The sequence below is a fragment of the Silurus meridionalis genome, chromosome 11 (assembly GCF_014805685.1).
Source record: "Silurus meridionalis isolate SWU-2019-XX chromosome 11, ASM1480568v1, whole genome shotgun sequence".
Lineage (NCBI taxonomy): Eukaryota > Metazoa > Chordata > Actinopteri > Siluriformes > Siluridae > Silurus > Silurus meridionalis.
In genome coordinates this window covers 2141751-2159910 of record NC_060894.1, presented here as the reverse complement: position 1 = coordinate 2159910, position 18160 = coordinate 2141751, and the positions used below count along the sequence as shown (strand labels likewise).

Below are 18160 nucleotides of genomic sequence, written 5' to 3'. Positions count from 1 at the left end.
CCAGTTGCTCAGAAACATCATGAATCTTTGGGTTGTTGGTGTGGAACCAGCCTTAGCCATCTCCAACTGAAGAGCACCCCATCCAGAGGTAGGATCTTGGGATGAACCGGTGGATCCAAAGAAAAGTAAGGAACAGAGCACTAGCTTCTTTATGTATATTTCTATAATTGGAATTTATATGAAGAGTCTCCAGTGAAAGCTCCATCCTGAGAAGTTCTCACGAACAAGGAGTTGATGCTTTTGTATTTACATGAAGTATTTTGAAATAAATAGGTACCCTTGGCATGGAAGAACAACAGGCAGCATAGTGTTCACTAAAATCAGGTTACTATCTATATTGAGTTTTGTGTTCTTCCGGTCTATGCATGTTTTTTTTTTCTTTCTTTCTTTCTGGGTTTGCCAGTTCCGCCCAATGCCAAAAAAACAGCTACTACATCGATTGGTGGTTCTAGATATCAGAAGGTACATTATTGTGTGTCAATGGTGTCTTGTGTTGGTTGGGCATCTTATCTAAAGTGTGTTGTACCCTGCAGCATATCCAGTTTTCCCAGAATTGGGTTCTGCAGATCCAATGGATGGATGGATGGATGGATGGATGAATGGATGGATATATACAAAGGGATTTCTGGGTAACAAATACGTACTCAAAGTACTTAAGATGTACTCTTGATTCTTATTGCACTTCAAGATCTTAGAAACAGTAGCCTTGTTTTCTGGGAATGCACCCCAGGATCAGATCTGAAAATCTTTTCTGAAAAAAAATCACCCTCTTGGAAACAAATGGTTCTTTTACGGCTTCTGAAATTGCCAGTTGCTTCCAGTGTAGCCTCCTCTATATCACGTCCCTAACGCTTGGCCAGAAGAGGGCATTCCGATTCTGTCTGACAAAGTTCCCGGAGCCGCATCTGCATTTCTGCCCGTTCACCGCGCGCGGGGAGAAGACGAGGAGCAGTCGCGCGGAGGAGGAAATCCTTTCAAAGTCGTTGTTTTTTTTTTATTATTATAATTATTATTTCCTCGGGTGGATCATAAATCCTAATAGAAATCTTTCCTGGGATTTTTTTTGGGTGATTAAAAAAAAAAAAAAAAAAAGAATATTCTTGTAATTAATTAAAAAAATCGCCCGTGTCGCTCGCGCTGCCGGTGGAGCCGCTGTGGTGCGTGGCTTGCGCAATGTGGCACGACGCTCGCGCGGGGATGGACGCCGGAACCTTTTGGAATTTAGCTTAAAGTTTTGATTTATTTGTATGATTCCGGATATCGTTTGAAGGAAAAGAAAAATATACTAAGACTTGGATGTGTGTGTGTTGTTTTTAATGCGTCTTCGGATAAATGGCGTATTTTTTGACATATTTTTTTTTTTTCTGGTGCGTTTTTTCTCTCGGAACCCTTAACGGAAACTCGGGGTATTTGATGTGACGTTTCCGTCGGAGCCGGTTCTACGACATGCTGCATGGTCACGACGGAGGAACCGACACACGCGGACACCGGGCATCGACGACGCGCGAGCGCTGCGGCGGAGCTCTGATTGCGTCGCGGGACCGGCGGTGGCGGCGTGTGCTGCGCGCGTCGGCTCCGATTTGCGGGCTCGGGGAGACGCGTGCCATGCGGAGGAATCGGGACGCGAGACGCGCGTGAAAAAAAAAAAAACAACCCTACTGACTGTCCACACTGATGAGTAAGTTTTGCTTCTTCTTCTTCTTTTTTTTTTTGGAAAGCAAATCAGTGTGAGTTGCATGCGCTTTGCGCTGTTTTCCCTTGATTTTTACCCCCCCCCGTGTCAGTCAAGCACCACGCGCTGCTCATGATGCCTATCGGTTTTGCACCGTTATGTGGCCTCGTTCCTTTTAGATAGTTTTAGAGGCTTCACCTTGCAAAAGCCCAAAATATCTGAAAACAAAACGGTTTTTTAGTGTGTTTGCTTAGATGCATTTTTCATTTCATTTCTATGGAGCTTCAGTGCAGCTCTTGCAAGGATGGAAGCGGGACAACCTGACGGAGCGCGAGCGCTCGTGATGGAACGACTGCGACGTCTTATTTCGCTTAAGGAAAAAAAAAAAAACCTATCAAGACGAGGAGAGATCAACACGTTACCGAGTGTCATTTTGTTTATTCTGCGTCAGTCGCGCGAAATTGGGGTTTTTCTTTAATTTGATACTCAGTGAGTGTAGGTGTATTGTGTGTGTGCGCGCGCGCGCGCGCTCGCTGTGCATTACAGACTGTGGTGTACGCGCAGCGTGCGCCTGTGCGCGCTCGCGTGTGCGCCTGTGTGGGTGGATGAGTGTCTGAGAGTGTGACGAAGGCGTTAAGAGCATTCAACGCAACATTTTTCTACCCCCCAACCCTCCCCCATGTGAGGCACTTCGTTATACATTCATCATCTTCGTCTTAAACCCTGTTTTTTTTTTAATTATTAATATTATTATGATTATTCGTCTTCTTGAACTCTGCGTCTTGGCAAACTGTATTTTTATTCCCATGAAAAAAGCGCGTTCAGTGTATGTGCACGTAGCTTTATGTAGGAACGTGTTGCGTGGAAATCAGGGTTGTGTGCTCGTGCGAGGCAGGAACACTGAGAAGCTTATTGTGCAACATGTGCAACAAGATGCAGCTACGTGTCGTTGGGGTTGAAAAGCTTGCTGATGCCCCTTTTTGAACATTTTTATATCTATTTAATGTATTATCCCGATAGTCGGTCCCATAACTGACCATGACGACCACAAAAGGGTTGTGTTTTAAATGCATCTTTCATACTGAAGCGTTCCTCTGTTTCTGCACATTAATTTTTTTGTTCTTGTTTTTTACGGTTTTATTGTGTTATTACTAAACCATAGCATGCCAGTAGAGAAGTTGTAGCTCAGTTGATGTTCTCTGATCTCAAGGTTATGACTTAACACTGCCATGCTGCTACTGCAGGGCCCTTGAGGACCCTCAACTGCTCCGTTTCATAAATGAGATGATTGTACGTTGCTCTAGATGAGGGTGTCTGCACGAATGACTTGGTGTACAGGTGTTCCTAACGAAGTGCTCCATAAGTGGCGAACCTGTTACACTCATACAATTTAGGGCATTTGGCAATTATCAAATCAGCCAATCACTTGGCAGCGATGCAGTGCAGAAAATCAGGCAGATGTGGAGGATCAACTTCAGGGAAATGTTCACATTAGTCATTAGAATGGAGTTCCAGATTTGGGTATTTTTCCATGTCTGCTGATCTCCCTGGGTTTTCACACCGAACGTTTTCTAGAGTGTACTCAGAAAAAAAAATCCAGTGAGTGGCAGTTCTGCAGACTAAAACACCCTGTTGATGAGAGAGAGATCAATGGAAAATGGGCAGGCTGGTTGCAGCTGACAGAAAGGCCGCAGAAGATCAGATAACCACCCTGAACAATTGTGGTGAGCAGAAAAGCATTTCAGAACATGGCAAACCTTATATGGATGAGCTACACCAGGAAACTGACTATGTCTGGTTTGACTTCTAGCCAAGAACAGAAAACAGAGACTGCAGTAGGTGACACTCATCATAACTGTACAGTTGAAGACTGTAGCCTTAACTAATGAATCTTGATGTCTACCAGGTGCACAGATGTTAGGATCAAAGTTTTACACAATTAACATGATTTCATGGACCCACCCATCCTTGTGTCAGCATTTCAGACTGGTGAAGGTGGTGTGATCGTATGGGGAATATTTTCTTAGAATTCTTGGTGTCCATAAATATAAATCAGTCATGGCTTAAATCCAGCAGTCTATGAGCCTGATCATGTGTATCCATTCATAGCCACAGTTTTCCATCTTCTAATGGTTTATTCTAGCATGATAATGCACCATGGCTCAAAGCAAACCAAACAGGGTTGTTCAGTGGCCTTTCAGTCAAAGAATCTGAATCCAACTGGAAAAGAAAACATGAGATTCACAGCATGGAGGTGCACCTGAAAAATCCGCAGGAATCGCGTGATGCAATCATGTCAGCATGGCGCAAAATCTCATAGGAATGCTTCAAACATCTTGTGAAATCCATGGCACAGTGAAATGAGTTTGTTTGAAAGCACTAGAAGGCGCTAACCAGTGTTTGTAAAGTTGTAAAGCGTTCCTTATAAAGTGCTTACTGAGTGTATGAATGTTTCATTATTAATATAAAACTGACAGATGCCTAATGTATATTCATTAAATGGAAATGGAAGGACTTTTATGACCCCCAATTAAAGTTACTATTATGATTACGTAACTGCAGAATGAAATTAACAGGCAAATGCATTATTTATATGGTGTGTATGTGTATATACTGTTTATTACATAAACACACTGTTCAGGCATAACATTATGACCACCTGCCTAATATAGTGTTGGTCTTCTTTTCCTGCCAAAACCGTCCTGATCCATCAATCATTTATAGCATCAATGAGCCTCGACCGCTCACGACCCTGTCGCCGGTTCACCACTGTTCCTTCCTTGGACCACTTTTGATAGATTCTGACCACTGCAGACCAGGAACATCCCACAAGAGCTGCAGATTTGGAAATGCTCTGACCCAGACGTCTAGACATTACAATTTGTCAAACTCGCTCAAATCCTTATACTTGCCCATTTTTTTTGCTTCTAACATCAACATTGAGGACAAAAAATTTATTTGCTGCCTAATAAATAAATCCACCCACAAACAGGTACCATGATGATCATCAGTGTTATTAATTTTAGTGATTATTAGATAGGAAAAATTTCAGTGGTCATAATCACCTGATGTGGCCTGATTGGTCTCTCTCTCTCTCTCTCTCTCTCTCTCTCTCTCTCTCTCTATCTATCTATCTATCTATCTATCTATCTATCTATCTATCTATCTATCTATCTATTTTTATTTATAATTTTTCTTGGTTCCTGTCTAGGATGCAAGACAATAGGGCAGGTGAACGTTCACATTTTCCCAACATTAATATCCAGCATGTAGGACTTGTGGTTTCAGTTCATTAGTTATTATTGCAAACAAGCAACATGAAAAGTAGAATTTTGCGCTTTTCTTTAGCCGAGACCAAATGATGCACTGCATTGCTGTAGTTATGGATGAGTCCGAGCCAGAATTCCAACATTATGCTGTGCTGAAAAAAAAATCTAAATAAATAAATACATTTGAGTTTATGTTTATTTCAGATTTATATTAGACCAAAGATACTGGTTGAAATATCAGATCAGATCAGATCACTGGTTGACTATGCAATATTCTTGCATCCTTCTGTATGAACTGATTTGAGTTCGATTAACCATCGATCCGATTTTATTGATTACTGTTCCTGTGTCATAGGGGGGCAGTACAGCTATTCTCTATGTAGACCTGTATAAGAGTATTTTCTCTATCAGTCACTCTAGACATTACGTCTGGGAATAATCAGATTTTTTACTAGACACACACCCCAGTACCAGGCTAATTGCATAATGAAGAGCAGTGTCACCAGAATGTGCCGATACGTCCATCCCATCCATTTTCTTCTATGTGCATTATAAATTAATTGATATAATAAACCGATAACAGCTGAGGCCATGGATTAATGTTTGAGCTTAATTCAATTTAAAAGGTCCGAGAGAAGCCCTCAGACCGATTCATGATTCTGGAAACTGGATAGAGATCTACTATCTAATAATAGAAAAGCAATACAATTAACGCTGAGAACAAGAAAAAAAAATAGTTTGCTGCTTATGAATTTAAGCTTATAAAGCGTTATTAAATCAGTTTTATACCACAGTTGATCATATTTGAAAACAGGATATAAATGTCTCACCTGTGCATGATAGAAATTCAATTGCACAAAGGCTGAAAGCATGGCAGCAGCAGGTCCAGGGAAGCGTAACTGATTTGGTTGGCTGCCACTCATTTAAGTAGTAATTTTGGTCTAATAGAGTGGCTCGGGCATCTCTTAAAATCCCTGTTCCTTTCATACTGCAGTGGATCCAGTTGTGTTGTATAAATGGTTGGTTCTCATAAAGTGTTTGCTATTATTAGATGTGAAAAAATAAGCTGTGACAGAACTAATTCAGGTGCTCAGCATTGTTAATTAAATCCTGTGTGTCCAATGATGGAATATGTTGGTTCTAAGATGGAACATTAACAGTGACCCCTTAGAAAAAAAAATAAAGGCCTAACTTTCTTTTTTCTTTTTTTACATCTGCTTTCTTTCAGGCTCTGCCATGCGACGGCGATGGTTTGTGGTGCTGCTGGTGCAGGCATGGCTCTCTGCAAGTTTTTCGAATGGTGAGCGGCCGTGCCCACGGAGCTGCCGCTGCGATGGCAAGATTGTTTACTGCGAGTCCAGTGCATTCCGCGACGTGCCAAAAAACCTGTCTGGTGGCTGTCAGGGTTTGTCTCTGCGCTACAACAGCTTGGCAAGCTTGCGTGCTGGCCAGTTTGTTGGCCTCAACCAGCTCATTTGGCTCTATCTTGACCACAACTACATCGCGACCGTGGACGCTCGTGCTTTTCAAGGAATACGGAGGCTCAAAGAGCTAATCCTGAGCTCCAACAAGATCATGCACTTGCATAATACCACATTCCACCTGGTACCAAATCTAAGGAACCTTGACCTATCGTACAACAAACTGCAGGCCCTGCAGCCAGGTCAGTTCCAAGGACTGCGCAAACTCATCAGTTTGCACATGCGCTCCAACTCTTTGAAGAACCTACCATCTCGCCTGTTTCAGGATTGCCGCAATCTTGAATTCCTCGACCTTGGATATAACCGGCTGCGCAGTATCACACGTAATGCGATGTCTGGGCTCGTGAAGCTGACAGAACTCCATCTGGAGCATAATCAGTTCTCGAAAATCAACTTTTCCAACTTTCCCCGGCTTTATAACCTGCGCGCTCTTTACCTGCAGTGGAATCGCATCCGGACCATGAGTGAGGGACTTACATGGACCTGGAGTTCTCTCCAGAAGTTGGACCTTTCAGGGAATGACCTACAGGAGCTGGAGCCAGAGGTCTACAAATGCATGCCAAACTTACAGACACTTAATGTGGATTCCAACAAGCTGGTTAACATCTCTCAGGAAGTTGTGTCAGCTTGGATATCCCTGAGCATGATCAGCCTTGCTGGCAACATGTGGGACTGTGGACCAGCGGTCTGTCCTCTGGTAGCTTGGCTGAAAAATTTTCAAGGGAACAAGGAGACTCCCATGATTTGCGCCTCGCCCAAAGAGTCTCAAGGTGAGAAAGTCTTGGATGCTGTCGAGGCAAGTGGTGTGTGCAAGGTCACTCATGTTACTCCCTCGTTTGCAAGTTCTACAACTACCCTTTCGGGTGCCCCCGCTCTGAACGCAGCTCTTCCCTTTGCACCCACGCTTCATTCTGGAGGCAGCAGAAGGGGCCAGGGCACCTCCTTGCAACATCCCACACCTTCAAGACCACCCCAATCTGATGTCTCTCAACCTGATCAAGATTTTGAGCCCGTGTCCTTCCACAAGATAGTGGCAGGGAGCGTCGCACTCTTTTTATCCGTCGCAATGATTCTCCTAGTGATTTATGTGTCGTGGAAGCGCTACCCGAGCAGCGTCAAGCAGCTGCAGGAAAACTCTTCAGCTGCCCGCAAACGCCGGAAAAAGTCACGGGAGACTGAACGTACGCTCAGCACCCCTTTACAGGAGTACTATGTGGACTACAAACCTTCAGGCTCTGAGGCCACCGATGTTCTGGTCAATGGAACAGGGCCATGCACATACTCCATATCCGGTTCCAGAGAATGCGAGGTATGACTCTACACTTCTTGTTAACTTCTGTAACCAAAACCTTTTCCCTGTTTGGCATTGAAAGGAAAAGAAAAAAAAAAAAAAAACAGCTCGGTGTAAATTGCTTTTAGAAAAATGGTGCCGTGATTTTGGTTTTGTCATTTTGTCGATTCCATGTTGGCGGCTAGAAATATTTATAAGAGTGGGATGTCAAATACTTTAAAGGCTATTTGGCTCGGACTGTTTTTTTTTTTTTTTTAGTTGTTGTTTGTTTTCATTGATTTCTGGCAAATGTGTGCATTTTGATTTCAGTATGCTAAAGAATGTGATATGTTGTATGTGTTCAGAGTCGTTTTGGGAAAAAAAAAAACAACAAAAAAAACCACTGCTGTATTTGCAATAAATATCTGCTGTCACATCAGCACATATGATCACAGACACTGTTTACCTGCACAAATGTACTTTTTAAACAAAGTTTTTTTTTTTGTTTGTATTTTTAATGTTGTGGGTTAAAAGATTTTGTATCGATTACATTTCATTTCTTAGCACAAATACAATGTCTGCAGTGTGGTAAATAGGGGAGAAGCACTACGGGTAATAGAAAATAGATAATTTGATGCATTAGATTGCATTCGGATGGCGAAGTGGCGCAAATGTTTCCTACTGGTTCTCATTTTTCTTACAAAAACCCCGAAAATCTACTTTAACCGGACGACTTGGCAAAACTGAAGACAATGAATCTAATGAAGCTAGTTTTCTTTCATCGCTTGCCTCACTAGCAATTTGGTGTGAAATATGATGTTTTCTTTTTTTTTTCAACTGAAATCCACCAATGAGATGCCTGCAAACAATGGCCCTGAGTAACAGAATAGCTACAAATGTACTTGTCTTAACTTCAGTGCAATATGCTATGCTAGCTGGCAGAAAATTGCTGATCGATTGGAGTTAAAATCTTTTCCAAAATCACTGCTTTATTGTTGGAGGATCTTTTATTATATAAATTGACTCGCAGAAAAAACTTTGATTTAAAGTCTGCAGGATGATTTCTTTTTTCGGGATGGTTTATTTGGGAAGAGGACAATCTGCTGAGACAGCTGAAAAAACGCAAGCGTAATTACCAAAATCAATAATTCAGGTATCATCAGACCCTCTATAACTTATCATGCACATGGACATCAAACACTCTCATAACAACAAACCCTGATTTTGTATGTGCTTCGGCGAACGCCGTGTCTTCTTGCCCCCTTTTGATGTGATTTTAATAAGGGGTTTAGATTGCCAGTGTTGTGATTGTGTTACCAGAAAGGACAGCACTTTCCTGTCTTTTCTCTTTCTACTCTAACAAGCTTCCTCAAGCAACATGAACCTGCTGATGAATCTGTAACAAGATCATCCAGCCCTCTCGTTTCCGGCAGCTTTTTTACCTATTGCTTTTTTTTAAATCTATTTTCAGTTTCAAATCCGAACCTTATTCTTTTTTCTCCTCATTTATTTAATAAGCATTATTTTTGTGTGTGTGTGTGTGTGTGTGTGTGTGTGTGTGTATATATATATATATATATATATATATGTATATATATATATATATTTATGGTGATGGTGATGATATTTTTGTGTTCAGCTGCACTAGCAGCGATTCCTCCTTCCCTCTTGGAAACCTGTCAGCTCCTTGCAGGAATGTTCGCATCAGTCGTAGCCAATCCGTCTGGCAATGCCACGACAGAAACACTTGGACGCACGAATCGGTCTTGAACCTAAACAGTGCAGGGGAGAACATGATAGATGGAAAGACACGATACAAGATGGGTAAACAGGTAAGGGAAACGGACTGACAGAAAAAGGGGAAGATGGTCAAGGCCACAGAGAGCTCACGGGCATATAGAATGGCTTCCAGACAAACTCCTGTTTGCTTCAGTCAAAAAAAAAACGTTTTTCTTTTCAAAAGGCGCAGCAGTGTGTGGAAGACTCCCACAGATTAGGCTCTTTTGCATTGTGACTGATTCATCTAGACATTCATCATAGCAGACTTCCACATTTTATTTGCATTTCATCTTGGAGTATCCTCAGGGCATTTATCGAGCGAGTTAGCTACGCGAGCGAGTTGCAGGAGGCGTGAGGTTCCATTGGGTTATCTTGTTAACTTTTAACCACAGGATGATTTAAACCATGCTTTCATAAAATACAACAAATCCTGTTTAAGGTATGTCCTAGGGATCGGCTTACTTACAGTGCTTGACGGATTTGCAGTATTGGCAACATTCACGTAAAAATAACTAGAAATAAAAGGTGTAATCTACATAATGAGTGAACCAAACTGGCAAAATTGAAAAAAAAAAAAAAGAAATTTTTTAACTGGAACCAACACAAAAAAAATTAACATAGACTTCAAATAAAAAAATAAAATAATAATGACATGACAAATTTCCACAATAAGATTCAAACAAAGATGACAAACATTCAATTGTAGTAATGGGAAGATCGAATCATTTTAGCGACTTGGTTCTTTGAATCTCGTTGAATGAATCTTTTTTTTTTTTTTTTTTTTGAGTCATTTAGTTAATTTCCTTCCTTTAATCACCTTCATCGCGTAGATAAGAGTTGCGTGACAAAAGGTCGAACGACTCGGACCAGAGGACTCATGAATGATTCGATTCTGTTTCCTGTTTAATGCACTGCATAGCATCTACGGGAGTCACGTGATAAAAGACTCGGACTATAAGAGTCGAGATGTAAACAAATCAATTTGGGTTACTGTATATAACCTACAGAGATTTTGTTATGCTTTGCTCATGCTCAAAATGAACGAATCATTTATAAAGGCCCCTCACTAATAGCTGCTTAGTGATTTGGCGCTCCAGATACCACTAACCAATGAATGTAAACCACTGTTAAGATCTATTTATAATAAAGGCTTATGCCTGAATACCAGCAACTATACACTTTTGAGTGCTTCATCCTTGTTGTATATTTTTGCTCCTTTCCTAAAAACGAATGTTCAGCACTTCTGGCAAATGTTTTCCATAAATCCATTATTTATGGAATCAGTCAAACAAATAAATAAACATCTGAAACTTCAGGAAATTGGACACCCGAAGCATCATGTGTTGTGGTCAGATGAAACATTTTGGTCATGCACGCCCTCATCATAAATTATTGATACTTTGATGCTGGTGGTTCAGGAGGTCTGAAGAAGATTCATTTAGCAGGATATTTCTGCCTGAAACATTGATGAATCTGCCAGCATGTTCAGCTCTGGGCATAGATACAGTAGATGTTTCACTATAGTACTGCACAAAACTTACTATTAAATCAACCCAGAAACAAAGGTTTGTACCTCATTATATAGACTTATTGAGACACCTTGACATAAATTGTTCTTTCTCAAACTGTTACCAGAGTGCAAGAGAATGTAGCATGAAATGTTTCCTTCAATAGAACCAGCAGAGCCAAACCTGTTCCAGCATTCCCCTGTGTACAAAGCCAGCTCTTTAAAGATATGGTTTACATAGGTTGGAGTGGAAGATCTTCTGCTATAGTGCTCTAACTTCAACCTTATTGAACACCTTTGGGGTGAATGTGAATGTTGACTGCACCCCAGGCCTCCTCACCTCACCTACATCAGTTCCTGACTTGTGGCTGAATGAGCACAAATCCCCACATGCACACTACAGGATCTAGTGGAACATCATCTCTTCTCTTCTGGAGGTTATTATAACATGATAATATATATGAAGGGATGTGCATCTCTATAAGTGAAGCCAATGCGTTTAAACAATGATACGATACACTAAAGATACATATGAAGCAGCTACTAATGCGATGCGATCTGATTCCCCCCCATTACAGTGCATCGCAATCCGATTTCATTGCGATTAAACACGACACAATAGAAAACATATGATTAAATTTAATGTGATACGGATGCTTCACTTTTATTTCTTTGGTTCAAAGAGACAGCAAGATGATCAATTGGCACTTGTCCTTTTTACAGACAGGCCTTTGTAGTGCAAAAAATGCAATAAAAAAGACAAAAACAGTCCTATTTTCATTTTGGCTCCAGCAAGACGCAGCTCTGCCTCTGCCATGTTAATCTGTATTCTATGTGACTCTCATAACACGCCTCGGTCTTCGTAGCGTTGCGATGAGTCATGTTTACGTAGCAGCAGTGGTGCTGAGAAACAGAGAAATCAAACAAGATATATTAATCACAAATGATTGGTCACTTTCTAAATAATAAAAGTATAGCGTTTAATGCACTAATGCTAAACATATACAGTATATATATACTGTTTTTGCTCATTACCGTGTAATTTTCATTAAAATGCACTCATGTATTATTATTGTTAAATAAATAGTTATAGCAAAAACATGTAATTAGTCTTCTAGTTGCTTACATTAGTGCTAATTAGCCAGTTGCTTTATCAAAAAGGGGGTCATAATATAGCAAAGAGGCATTTTCTGTGCTTCCATTTCCTTTCTGTCTACGAGTGTGACTTGTTTACCGCATCCTCTCTCCATCTCCTGCGGCGGACATGATGTGGTTCGGCTGCTCGGTGGTGCAGCAGAGTCGAAGTCAGCCGGTGATTGATGAGTCCTGTTCGCTCTCCTGCGATTCGGTATTCTGCTCACACAACTGACTTGCGGGTCTTTTCACATCACACTAACGAGCCAGATTCAAACATACGTTTCGGCTTGCTTTCGGCTTTTGTCTTGGAAACGCGCGTTCTCCTGACACCTTTCTACCCTCGGCGTCTTATCACGAGTGACAAGAAACGCCGGATAAAGAGTGTTTAGGGAGAGCGAAAGAAAGCGAGAACGAGAGAGAGAGAGAGAGAGAGAGAGAGAGAGAGAGAGAGCTTCCTCTGCCCTAACCTTGAGACAAGCTCGCTATAAAGCAGGTGCTTCAGTGAAAATTGAACATCCTGCGTTGTTAAACGTAATTCCCGGAGTACAATGCGGGACTGATTTGAAAAGCAAAGCAATAAAGATGTCTTTATCGATGAAACTGACGATGCCCACGGTAAGGATTTATTGCCCCGTGAATCTCACAAAGCTGCGTCGGGACCAGTAATCAGGTGTTTGTCATTCAATAGCCCTTGCAACAGGGCGGGCTCGGATTCGGTCTGATCAGCAACTCGACGCCTCGACACATGTTTAAAGAACAGCGGAAAAGGATAACGAGGCCCACTTGTCAGATAGATGAAGGGGGCCGGGTTGTCGCCTTGCTGTCAAGCAGGTCCACATCTTCACTTCCTCCAGCTGCAGGATCCTCCACCTGTTCAGGCACATCACTTTCAAACCTTGAATTGTTAGAAACATGAATTATGCATGATGAATAGCTGATTAGCCTGCAACTTGATGTGTCAGTGTTTCACCTGTTGCCTCGGATTGTCAAAAATGAAAAAAAGTCTCCTGGGGATGGAAAAGAAATTTACATCTTCTGAAAATAGCTTGGAGAAAGAGTTTAGAAAAAATATTGTAAAAATGAACTATAGCAGTTTGCATTTAATATTTAGTCTTTATAAGAATGGATCAATAAATGTTCTTTATTTGTTCAAACCCACTAGGCACCACTGCTCTAATGAAAATCACTACCACAAGAGATTTTATATATGTTTAACAAAGAAGAAAAAGAGGCAAGTTTTTAAACAGCCCCAAGAAAATGCATAATTTTCCAGGAACTTTGTTTTGATTTTTTTGAACTTATTTATTTATTTATTTGTTATTATTATTATTATTTTTTTTATTATTGCATATGACCCTGTTCTCTGTTCTTGGGGTAGAAATATAAAGTTACACACATATCTTAATGTAAAATCTCAATGTCCTGCATGACTGTGAAGGAACACTGGGAGATAGTTGTTGATCTGCCCAGGTCAAATAATGGATATGAGGAAAAGTGCTGAAAATGGAAAACTCTGAAGTTTGGAAAGCTCGGTCATTTGATTTTTGCTTGTCATCAAGTGGAAATGTATAGTTAAAGCAATTCATTCATTTATCCATCTTTCTATCTATCTATCTTAAGTGCTTTGTCCTGGGTCAGGGTTGCAGGATATTCGATGCCCACTCAAGAAACACCAAGAGGTGGGAAGTGGAATTACACCCCGGATAGGATTCCTGGAAAAAACCCACAGGGACACACAAACAGTAACCAAAGCTCAGGGTTGTGGAAGCCTGTAACTGTAAGGAAGCTACTTAGAGCACTACCATGCCATGGTTTTTCATTTTTAGATTGAATATGACTTATTTTTTTTATTTGTAATTAAGTTTGTTTAATTCAAAGGCTGGTTTAATATTAAAGTTTTAAAACCGATAATTTATTTATTCCATACATCCACATAAAAAAGCACAGAAGAACCCATGCTGACATGCACTAATGTGTGTTTACTGGCTCAAAATCTCAAAAGGCTTGGATGGCATTCAATATTCATCCCTCTTGCCTGTGAGCAATTAGGGCACTAGCATGGCTCTTTGGTTGTGCTCTGTATTGTAGTCATGATACATTCGCATTAAAGGCTTAGGTCCTTAATGCATGCACATTTTCGACTGATCCATTTGCTTTAAAGAAAAACAAACAACAAAACAAAAAACAACAAAGAACAACAAATTCTAACTTTTTTCCTCGTTTTAACCAAAAGCCATTTGATTGAGAAATTAATCACCATTAGGCTGAACTCGAACGTTTTTTATTCATCAAATTGATCATTTTTTTTTAGCTTTCAGCCCTGTAAATAATGAAAATGGACTAATCCTCTTGACAGGAGAAAGCAATTGTTGAAGATTAATGTGTGTGCCACCATTCTGGTTATCAGGTCAGCAACAAAAAAAAAATGCAGAAAATGCAAGGAGGAGATTAAGGACCGTTTTCCTTATGCTTATTGACCGTGAAAAAACTCGTTTTGCACCTGAGGATAATTCTGTAAGCTTGAAAACTGTGTCAAGTGTTCGAGCACAAACGAAGAACGCGAAGCGATGCCACCTGGGTCTTTGTGTTTTGCTGTGAAAAATGGATTTCATATGCATGCCATGTCTTTGTAAAGTGAGTGAAGGAAGATTTCATTAGAACGGTACCCCTGTACAGCTTGTATTTTATTACGAAAATATTGGAGCTGAAATAGCTCTTTACCCCGTCCCCGCCACCGTATGTGCTATAATGGGAAAAAGAAACTGTATTGAAGATGACACAAAGGTGAATACACAACAGAAACAGGAAAATGCACTAAAAACGAGGGAGCAGGTATGCTTTCTAAGGGTCTGAAGGTCAGAGGAGGTGTGTGTGTGTGTGTGTGTGTGTGTGTGTGTGTGTGTGTGTGTGTGTGTGTATATATAAATACATGCTTCCCATTCACATGTATGTAATTGGACTGGAGGAAAAAAAAAAAAGAATGCTAGCATGGCGGTTCTACACGCAGTAGTAAGTGTCTAGCATGTCCTGTTACTGACAGACGGCACACATGTAGCAGACCTGCCCAGACACCATTAATCGAGATACCAGACATTAGTGTTAGCGGGTGCGTAGAACAGCGGGTGGTGCTGAAGTTGAGTTTTTTTTAATGCAATTTTAACATAACTGAAAAAACTGCATAAACATAACATATTGGCATCTGCGCAGGTAAGTCAACGCTGCTATTACTTCCGGAGGAGTAGGAAGGAGTAGTTTTTAAAGCAGCATACCGGGAAACTGTTATGCATCATATCCTTACATACAATGTGTGAAAATTGTATAACAAATATTGTCCAATGCCTATTTGTCCATGGAGCCTCATTAATTTGATTTTCCAGGCAACCTAAAACAAAGGACTGGGCAGCATGTTATTGCTTTACCTCATGAGCTAGATAATAAACATATCATTTGCCAACTCACAGTATGGGGCCTCACAATACACCAATCACATGCCTACTCTTAGGCATATTTAGCCTGTTATATAGCAAAAAAAATGTGAAATAATGTTAGTCCTAAATACATAAGATGATGTATAACCAAGTGATAAGCATGCTACTCGTTTAGACACGACATCATAATATTCAACACCGAACATTTTGCGCATGATTATCGAGCGCACTTTAAATTATCATTAATGCTGTCCAAATTTTCAAAGGCTGAGAGATGGAACTGTCCTACCCATGAGGCACACTCCATGTGATTTAGTGGCAATTGCACAATTTAATGTCTCTGCACCACATAATTTATTAAGATTATCATAAACTTGTGGCTGGAGAACAACACAAGGGCAGAGCAGTCAGCCACCCTGGAGTGAGTTACTGCCACCGGTTAAGCAAGACAGCCCAAGAAAGTGTGATATCACTTCCTTTTATATTTTGTTGTTCTGTCCACCCACAGGACACAGCTGGTCAAAGCCTGACCTTCAGATATTTGCCCACTTCTTCCCACTCAGTACAAGCTGAAATACACTAAAAGCTTCATTTTCTAGCTTTCTTTCTGCTTAGCAGGTATATCCTGCAAGACCACCGTGTGCACTTTTTAGATCAGATAGCTGACTCGAAACATTTCATAACAGCAACAAGAAGCCTTTTAGAACCCCTTTGCGCTCGGCATCCATTTGGAAGGTCTGCAAAAATCTGAACCAGTGCATTATGGAATGGTTGTGCCAGCTTTGCCCACGCAAAAACAGGCATGCACTTAAGCACACTTGGGCGCTTATGTAACTGTAGCATTCCCTGCAATTTAGGAGCCAATCACCTGGACTCGATTCAACAGAACACAAGGCATACCTCTGGTGAGAGCCCTCAGCTTCAAATTAATTTATCCCGTTTGATCATACAGACCCGGGCTCCAGATTGCATGTACATGTGCGGTTTGGGACCTGGTGGGCGTTTCAAGTGCTGCTTTCCATGGCAGACTCTTCCAAATTGAGTGAAAGGGTCCTTAATTACATTCACACGTACAGGTTATTTGAAAACCTTTTGGCAAGTTTACCCAGTACCTTTGTTTCTCATCTGACCAAAAGGAAAGAAAAGAGACCAATCTTCTGCTAATTCAAGTTTGACCTATTGTTCCATTTAGTCCCTGTTTTTAATAGCTTTTCAGGGAAATTCTCACATTATAAAAAAGAAAAAGTCAGAGAAAAATCTATTACTCGCTCATGAAAGACTCATGAAAGTACATTACAACAGACCTGCAATCAATGCCACGAACATTTCTCATCTCTGGTGCAGGAAGAATAATGATTTTTTTTTTTTATGTCTGCACTTGGAAATATTTTGTTCTGTTTGGTATTTCTGAATTCCCATTGAGGAGCAAAACAGAAATTACACCGAGTAGGAAAACATTTTCTAGTGCTTATGTAGGAAAAATAGAGTTTTTGAGGAGGATTGTTGGGGCTGTAAATTGTTATGCCTGAGAGTACTGACAGCTCCAAGGGGAACACGTCAGTTTAGAGATTGGGATACTTGTTTGGGAATTTCTCCAAATTTTTCCAAATAAGCTTTCTTTAGATTGTCTTGTATCCTTCGAGCTCCCAAAAACATGCTGGTTAGGAAATTGAAGTAGGTGTAAACATACGAGGTGGTCTTCAAAAAGTTTCTATTCTGATAGCAAGTTAGAACAAATATATAAACGTGAAATCCTGCGTGAAACAGGGCGAATCTGCCACAGAGACGTTTGACGTTTGACACACGGCGATGCTGCGAAGAGGTGTTTAGTGCAAAACTTGTTACAAAACTAGTCTTGATACCACCTCGTACACACTTCAACTCACTAAGGTGTATTTATTTAATGATGCATTTTCAGTACCATGGATAGCAATCTGTGGCCAAGGCATTTGCCTGGGTAGCCATGGAGCTGAGCACCATGCAGCTAGTATGCAATATATGAAGACATATAAGGAAGCTAAATCTCAAATTTCTAAATTTGACAACCGACTCCATTTAAACATGGCAAATGATTTATGTTGCTATATGTTTAGTGGAGGGTGCATGGATCTGCTATTAGGAGTTGGCATAAAGAGACTTGTGTAATGAATTCATCTTCCCTTAATGAGTGTCCTCTCTATTGTGTGCCTTTCGCTCTATATTCTCTTCCTCCCTGTATCCCTACACATTGCCTTCTTTCTTTGATTCTCTTAATCTCGGTGTTTATTTTCGGCTTCCTCGACTCACACTTCCTCTCTGTCTTATTTTTCATCTTTTGTTGTATACCTTTACTTTCATCTCTGCTCTAAATCTTTTCCCCGCCCTCTCCTTCCATTTTTGTTTTCTCTTGGTTCTCTCTCTCTATATTCTTTTGGTCATGTTTCTTCTCATAAACAACACCTCAGACGCATTTTCTTGTTCTTTCCTCCACCTGCAAGTGTTTTATTCTCTCTTTCTTTCCAAGTGTCTTTCTTCTGATCCCAAGTGGATGGCTGCTGTATGCCACAAGGTGATAAAAAAGCCCTCTGAGTAGTAGAATGTCAGAACACATGCATTGCTGATGGAGAGGAAGAAAGCA

General features: G+C 40.7%; 1 protein-coding gene across 1 annotated transcript in view; it reads left to right on the top strand.

Moving 5' to 3' along the window:
- The first annotated feature begins 877 nt into the window (after window positions 1-877).
- Window positions 878-18160, top strand: part of LOC124393917 (leucine-rich repeat transmembrane neuronal protein 4) — a 114904-nt gene continuing 97621 nt past the window's right edge. Inside the window, exons 1-2 of the mRNA XM_046861974.1 lie at window positions 878-1678; window positions 6170-7731. Coding sequence (XP_046717930.1) covers window positions 1675-1678; window positions 6170-7731 — 1566 coding nt within the window. The 5' untranslated portion in view covers window positions 878-1674. The remainder of the gene's footprint in view (window positions 1679-6169; window positions 7732-18160) is intronic.